The sequence below is a fragment of the Anabas testudineus genome, chromosome 11 (genome assembly GCF_900324465.2).
Source record: "Anabas testudineus chromosome 11, fAnaTes1.2, whole genome shotgun sequence".
In the NCBI taxonomy this organism is placed as follows: Eukaryota; Metazoa; Chordata; class Actinopteri; order Anabantiformes; family Anabantidae; genus Anabas; species Anabas testudineus.
This window is the reverse complement of record NC_046620.1, coordinates 21,359,324-21,367,614: the sequence shown is the minus strand read 5'-3', so window position 1 is coordinate 21,367,614 and position 8,291 is coordinate 21,359,324. Positions and strand designations below refer to the sequence as shown.

Genomic DNA, 8,291 nt, shown 5'->3' with positions numbered 1-8,291 from the left:
ATGTTACACCAGCATCATCTGCAGCTGCTGCCACCGACGCCGCTCCACAGTCACCGCGGAGCCGCAGAAGAGAGAGCGACGAGCGCCTGGAGCTCAGGAGGAGCTGCGTCAAGTTAGACCGGAAACATGGTGCCCGCCTCACAGCCTCAGAGGATGGGCTAATACGGGGTTTTATATGGATATATATATATATATATATATATATATATATAGAGAGAGAGAGAGAGATAAAGGTTCCCCCACTCCTAACCCAAACAAACAAACAAACAAATACACTGACCGGCTACAAGTCATAAAGACACAGCAGCAGGATCATGACTAACTTGACTCCCTGCTCCATGAAAGGGCAGCATGAGAAATGTACTGTCCATCCAAAAAAAAGGTCTGGAGTCTGTGGGGGTCGATCCATGTGTGAAAATGATGAGTCCTGCTCCCTCAACCACTCGATGAATCCTGACATTATCATCTTGGAATATGTCATAATATCAGGGAGGAAAACATCCATTGATCAATAACCTGGTTATTCAGTATATTCAGGTCGTCAGCTGACCTCATTATTTGGACTCATAATGTTGCTGAACCTCGACCTGACCAACTGCAGCAGCCCCAGATCATAGCACTGCCCCCACAGGCTTGTACAGTAGACACTAGACATGATGGGTGCATCACTTCACCTCCTCTATTCTTATCCTGATGCTCCATCACTCTGGAACAGGGTCAATCTGGACTCATCAGACCACATGACCTTCCTCCATTGGACAGTTCTTAACCCAGTTTTAGTAGTTTCATCAATCTCCTCAGATGTTTTCTTTGATTCATATCAATAATTTAACTTTTCTGAAACAGATTAACATCTTTTCCACGACCACAGGATGTGTCAGACATGGTTGTTTAAGAAATGAGAAGCTACTCACTGCATTAGTTGGGGTTCAATAACTTGTTGGCAGCTGGAAAATCTCAATAATAATTGATAATGGATAATAATCAATAATCATCTATGACGTTATTATCCAATGTGAGGCTCTTACCTATTTGTTTAGTTAAATGTAAGTAGTGAGGTTTTTGGACAGGCAGTGTAGAAGACAGCTTGTGTCTAAAGCCTCCACCTGTGTTGAGTGAGTAGTTATTTATTGACACACACAAAACTTCCTTCCCCTTCCCTCTGTGCTGTTCCATCCTCTAGCATTGGACTGCGTACATTACATTTCTCATATTGTGTTATGGTGTGCTAGTGGGTTAGAGATACAGTGTTTTCCAAAAATGCTTTTCAGCTTCTTAGACCCCCCGGCCATAAAAGGAATGAACAAGTTAAGAACACACAGCACTGTGTATGGCATAGAAAGGTAACCATGACTTAAATAACATTACGCTTTCTGTTACCTCCCAACATAAACCCCGCACAAGTTATAGGTACTTAGATCAAGAAGAGAGGAAATATCTGGGATGTTGCATATGATGGCAGACGACAGGGAGCTATGACTATAATAATATGATGAATAATAACGTGAACAAGTTTCCTCAAATATTGACCAGGATATTTCTGTCCTCCCAAAATATTGGTTGGGACATGTCCAACTGTTAAAACGCAAAAGGCCTTGGTGTACTAGTGTGTAGGGTGAAGTGTTACCCAGCACCCCTCTCTTAGTTTGTCAGGCTAGTTATCATGAGAAACATGACATCCATCCAAACCAGCTGAACAGCCACTCTGGGGCTTTGTCTCTGTTTTGCTGCCTGCAGTTGTTCTTGTTCCAGTGTGGGACTGTTGAGGTGCTGTTTCATCTAAAATTAATCGCTGCTGTTTTTAGAACATGAGAACTGAGAGTAAGGAGCACGTCCAATGTTTTCTATTTTCAGCTACAGGAACAACACCAACATGCACAGTATCTATAAAAATATACTTTGTTTATTGAAAAAGAGGAAAAAGTGCAACAGACCACAACTCACGTTCATCTTAGTCAGATGCTACAGTGAAAACCCAAGCAACATAATACAGTAACACGTTAAACACGTTACATAAATTACAGTACAAATGTGTACGCAGTCTTACAGTATTTACAGAAGCTACATTTGCCAGATGCCAAATGTCCATCCTTCTATTCTTTTTTAATACACAGTAAATAACAGAAGTATCAGGATTTCTGTAGTCACGTTATAGATTTTTCTTTCCTTCACTGGTCTTTTGACCATCAGACTGTCAGACGTGAGACCTAAGTGAAAAGTCAAAGAACAATGAACTAAGACTAGCGATCCACCTCTAGCCCTTGATGATGCACATCAATGACTACAGAAGGACTAAATGCATGATATCATATTAAAATACAAATCACAAGGATTCTTGTATTGTCATTAAATTCAGAAGTAATAACATAAATGTAATATAAATATTTAATGTCAACCACAGTGTGGTTAATTTGTCCAGTAGCATTCTTGTGGCTGTCAGGGAACTAGATCCCCTGCTCTGTCCTGTTCTGTACAGATCAGCATTTCATCTTTGAGCAAACTGTATGTGGCAGTGACATAAATACATATGTAACATTTAAAAGAAGCAATAACATAATCTTGATCTAAGAAATAAATGTAATACAGCACACTTTAGCAAACCTTAAATACACATTGTGTATGTAACTGATGTGATCCGGTCAGTTTACCAACTTTATGACTCATCTTTACTTGTGCTACTGTTGCAGTGTGTCAGCACCCCCATTACCCAGTAATTGCCACAGTTTTAGTCATACAATTATTTTACTACTCTATCAGAAATAGTGCAACTGACCTACAGTGATTTTTGTCAGTGTTTTGAGATCAAATTTCCATTATCTCAATGTGTCAAGGCCACAAGTAATAGACCATTGCTGTCAGAGCTATGAGCTGCTGCATGTCAACACCTTGTCAGGTGCTCAAGTCAAGATACTGAAAACCTTAGATCTGAAGAAAATCTATATCATATATATCATTACATCAACATCACAGACCTGACTAAAAACAAGCTCTTTCAATTTGTTTAGTTTGAGGTTTATGACTGCACCTGAAGAAACTCTAAGTCACTTAAAGACCTTTGTGTCGTGGTTGTTTCTTCCTACTTTGTTGAGCATTTGCATGGAAACAGCAGAGATAGTTGCAAACAGGATTACAAACGGTCTAGGACCAGGGTTGGCTAGACTGTGGTACATTTAAAAAATGGTACATTTCCAATTTTCTTTTAGTTGAAAGGCATCAACGTGGATATTTTCCAGATCAGCACCTCACAGCAACACACATCTGATCATTTTTTCTACTTCCTCTAAGGAAACTAAGATTTAGCCAGAAGGTGTCAAAGTAATGAGCTGGAGACTCAGTGATTTATGGATGTGTTGCACTTCAGATAGGCATGTAGCAGGCGGTGGTCCTTAGAATGGTGCAATCCTCAGGTGTGAGTCAGGAGGGCATATGTTAACCGTCCCATCACATATCAACGTCATAGTCCCCGATCATTCTTCGAATATTAGATGCCAGGAAAATGTCATTATCTTGAGGACAGGCATGATGGCAAGAGCATGTCTTGATGAACATCATCTTCTTTGTGAAGACGTCTCCCTCTGGACAGCGGAACTCGACCTCGGCTGTGATTGTTGTGTGAGGTGTGCAGCAGCGACTGTCTGTGCAGACACCACAGAACTTTGGTTTGTACAACCTGGTGCTGGAACAGCCTGACAGCTCAAAGCGCATTCCTCGCTGGGCCTTTGGAGTCCGGACACATTTCTTCCCCTTCTGGAGGGCAAAGGCAATAATGAGTTGATTAGTCACCAGCACTGTTAGATATTCATTTACTGTTAAATTGATTTGGGATTGTTGGGGTTTCTACATAGTTCTTTATACTATTATACTTTGTAAGGTCTTAAACCTTAAACACTGTAATGTGCCTTGAGATGACTTCAGTTGTGATTTGGCGCTATACAATCCTGCCACTGCACAAACTAAACACAGCTACAGTATGACTGTTGAGTCCTAACATTTGTGGGATTGACAAAGAGGAAACATTTTAGACATTATGTTCTTCCTCACACGTCAGCTTCAACAGAGCTGCACGACAACAACAAGCTGCAGCTAAAGCATTGGAGTTACCAGGATAGGAGCGAAGAAGGAGGTCAAGTGATGATTGTTGTTGTGCTAAAGTTGTGCTGTAAGAGCTTTGAAAGACTCAAACAAATGAGGTGTTCCTGCTGATCAGGGCTGTCGGGTAAGAAAACTACTACAACATCACACAAACCTTGATTTCTTTCTCCTGCTGGCTGTTACAGGGCCGAACCATGCAGATCCTAGTCTGCCTCTCCAACTGGCAGCGCTGGTTGTCGTTTGTTACACGGGAGGAGATAGCCATGCCGCAGGTGGCTGAGCACTCACTCCACTCTGTAGTCTGGACTATACAGTTATCTCTAGGACTCTCTGTTGGCGGTCTCTGAGGAGACACTTGTCTAAAGACTGGGACAGGATTTGAAGAGGGCAATGGATGAATCTGAGAGGCTCCTGAAAGGAGAGAAGAGAGGGTAGATAAAGAGGGTTAGAAGGAAGGCTGAAGGTTTGGTGATCCACACTGAAATATCTATATAATATATATAACTATTGAATAACTTACCACATAAGTTTGATTTAATCCCATAAAATTTCATACACGTTAGAATTATCATGAGGTTACAAAAACTTTACCCTGTCAGATGTTTTTTCTCTCACTTTTAGCCTTGTGGCTCCACAGAGGCATCGGTGTGGCTAAAGACTGTTTACCATACATTTTTTAAGCTTTTCTTCAATTACTGATTGCAGGTCTTGTATTGAATGCAAACATTTGCTGCCATCACCTACTAGCCATTAGTCAGAAACCAGGAGCAACAGACGACACTCACCAGCAATCACTGACTGGTAGAGGTGGTCCTCAGGCCTCTCATCACACACCCACTCCTCACAGCATTTCCCGGGTATCTGGATCTGGCGTGGATATGGGCAGTCAGGGGCGGGCAGCCGAATGTCACTGGCACACAGCGGCACGCAGCCAATCTCTCCATTCATACAGACACAGTGGTGCTTACAGTTGGGCTGGAAGGACTCTCCACTGCGATAAATCACTCCCCCCAGGTCGCATGTCTGGCCATCCTGAGCTGCAGGCAGACACAAAACATGCAGCATGTCACTGTCACTTATTTACAAAGGTAAATAAGTATAAAAATATACCAGTATAACAGTATGTATGTATAATGTAATATAAAGTTTGGCACTAGAGGGAGACATAACAGCTTTAATGTTAATCTTACATCACAATCCCCAATTAAAACATGGGCTGACACAGTCATCAGCTTCCTGGGCAGCATGGCCTGCTAGTGTGAAGTGAGCTGTGACCAGTATTATGGGGGCGTGTCAAAGACAATTTATTACCCATGCAGATTCCAGTCTCTGTGTCGCTCAGCAGAGCATAGTCACAGTAAAGCTCTTTGTGATGGTCGCAGGGTTCCAGCAGAGAGCAGGGCTCCCCCAGCTGCCTGGCACACACCTTACAGCAACCACAGCCATCCAGGACCAGGCTGGTCCCCACTGGACAGGGTGGGTGGTCTGCAGGGCAGGCACAGGACTGGGAGCAGTCCTGTGCCACTGTCTGCAACAAATACACAAGCTACACATGAGATCCCATGAATAAAGTAGCAGCAGGAGACAGTAGGAGGAAGGTTTACTGAAGTACAGAGGAAAAATGGTAAAAGTAGATATAGTAGTATAATAAGGACACATCTACTGAGATACTCTTTGTTCACATCCTTTTGTGTCAGGTCATTTTAAAACAGTAGCTGGTAAAACCACGATGTAGCAGACTGCTCTCACTAGTAAAGTGAAGTCTTATGACTGTGCAGTGTCTCTGCAGGTCTAGAAATGCTTCAGTGAGTTGACCAGAGGGGGACACACAGTCACAGGGTGGCACATTTAAAAGAAAAGTGCATGTATGTTAGAAATGTATATTACCTGAATATTCCTAATATATTAATATATGATACAGAGTTTGTCTAAGAAATGCCAGATATATAACTCTTTATCTATTCTGAAATAATTACTACTATTTGAAATTCTCATTTGTCAGAATCCAACAAATAAGTAGAAAGGAGGTGGTAAAATCCAACCCTTTATAAACTTTAGTGCAACAAAAAAGAAATTCCCCTTAAATTAAAACTAAGTAGTATTTATTTCTAATTAATCCTAGTTGTTTATGGTCAGCCCTCCTTGTACTGAAGGTTCTACATTATATACCAACTCCTACCCTGTCACTGTGTCAGACGTGGCACAACTGGTGGCTGCCCCTGCTCCCCTCTCTCGCCATGTCCCTGTGTCTACAAGTAGCAAAGGTATTAAACTGAGTTCTTCAAAATCTCTTACAAGAGGACTGTGTCTGTCTTGAGCTCAGGGTTTGCACAGGTATGTCAGGAACGGACAATAGTAAGCCTGTCCTATTCAAAGGTCCAGTAGGGAAAGGATTGTTTAAATATTAACAATACTTCCCCAGAATATAAGGGTAAGTATACCTTTAATATCTATCAAAATAATTTAATGTTTCAGTAGCACATGCTGAAATAAATAAAATAAATATGATAAACTATAGAAAATAAAACTAGATCATTTCAACATTGTCTCAGTGGTCAGCGTGAGAATATGATTGGTCATACAAGGCAGAAATGAAATGAGTCAGTCAGTCAGCTAAAGCTGACACAGCTGCAGTACTCCACCTGAACAAATGTTATGCTCACAGCATCATTGGTGTACACACTGTACCTTCCCCTCAGCAACAAACAGCAGACATATGTCTGACAGTTAGACATCAGCTGATGAAGATATTGGAGCATTTAGCAGCTTAAGAGACTGATAGGGACGGACTCCTGCTTCTTCCTGGCCACATGTCAGTGTTCTTAGACAACATGCTAAATCCTAAACTCTTAAATGGAGCTGTCCACAAGAATTTACTACAGTATATAGTAAATATGATCATGTTTAGACAAAATTGTGCATAGTTAAGCCCTGAAAATTCCCTTTACATAGAAAATACATACATTATTATACGTTTTTATAGAATGCCACAAGGTGGCACCACCACGCTGTGATCACATGGGCCTGCAAATGTTTTCCATCTTCTGTTTCTCACCCACCGTTTGGGAGCAGGCTTGTTTCAGGAAAACACCATAACACAGAAAGTTCTTGTAGTACGAGTGTCATCATATCTTAGGGTTCTGTTGTTTAGTGAACTACGCTCTTATGGAATGAGTTACATCCAGACAAAAACATGCATTACCTCACGCATAAAACACACAAAAACGTACAGTATTAAGGGTCAAAAGAAAACTTACCAATGAGACAATAAGCAGGAGAACAAAGAATGTGGCTGAAATTTTCCCAGACATGTTTCTCTGCAGACTTCAGTCCCCTCAGTAGTACTGGGTCTCCAGCAGGAGTTCACTGTTGTTATTCTCCCTGCAGCAGACTGATGAAGCCTGGGAGGAGAAACTGGCTTAAATACAGCTGGTGGGTGTAGCCAGAGAACTGAGAGCCATGCCACTGAGCTCTAAGAGGTGAAAATATTCCGAATCAAATGTCCTTCTGACAAAAACAGCCCCCTCTGTCATATCATTAGTTCATAGGGTGGTGGGTGGACTAAATGCCAGAAGACAGGAGGTCAACTATGAGGGAACTAACTGCTGCTGTGCATTTGGATTCTAAATTACAGTCTCAGTGTCTCTGACAATTTCATATATGAGTATTAAAAGCGAAGAACTGTTACTCCACAAACAGTTGACAACCAGTTTGAATTTCAGAAAAACACAGATCAGCAGTGGCCAGTGGAAGCTCTCTCACACACACACACACACACACACACACACACACACACACACACACACACACACACACACACACACACTACATGGTGTAGTATATAAGAGAAAGGAGAGTAGGTGTCACCAACGCTTTAGGAAATGTGTTCCACATGGTCCATTTGTTTCATATCCCACATCATTTAATAGAAATGGGTTCTTAAATTCCAGAAAGAACCGTTAGCTGCCACTTGTTTCCAGATTCAGCAGATATGTATGAGGTTGATAGTAGATATGTCTAGAGATGAGATGCAAGTTAGATGGCAGTACTGGTCTTTAGTCTGGTGGGGTTCTTCTAATCCACCTTTGTACCTACAGGCTTGTACTGCTGCATTGCTACACATTTCATGCACTGATGTCTCTATTCTCTTGCCACAAACATTACATAACCAGTCTGCACTGAATAGCTAGCATGCCAAG

At 41.6% G+C, this 8,291-nt stretch overlaps 1 protein-coding gene across 1 annotated transcript; it reads right to left on the bottom strand.

The window, feature by feature from the left end:
- Positions 1-1,885: 1,885 nt before the first annotated feature.
- On the bottom strand, positions 1,886-7,492 carry ccn2b (cellular communication network factor 2b). Its single transcript, XM_026350273.1, has 5 exons — positions 7,350-7,492; positions 5,404-5,620; positions 4,878-5,129; positions 4,247-4,503; positions 1,886-3,747 (listed from the first exon to the last, which is right to left on the bottom strand). Exons 1-5 carry the CDS (start codon positions 7,401-7,403, stop codon positions 3,442-3,444), a joined length of 1,086 nt encoding a protein of 361 aa, XP_026206058.1. The 5' UTR covers positions 7,404-7,492; the 3' UTR covers positions 1,886-3,441.
- Positions 7,493-8,291: the final 799 nt, after the last annotated feature.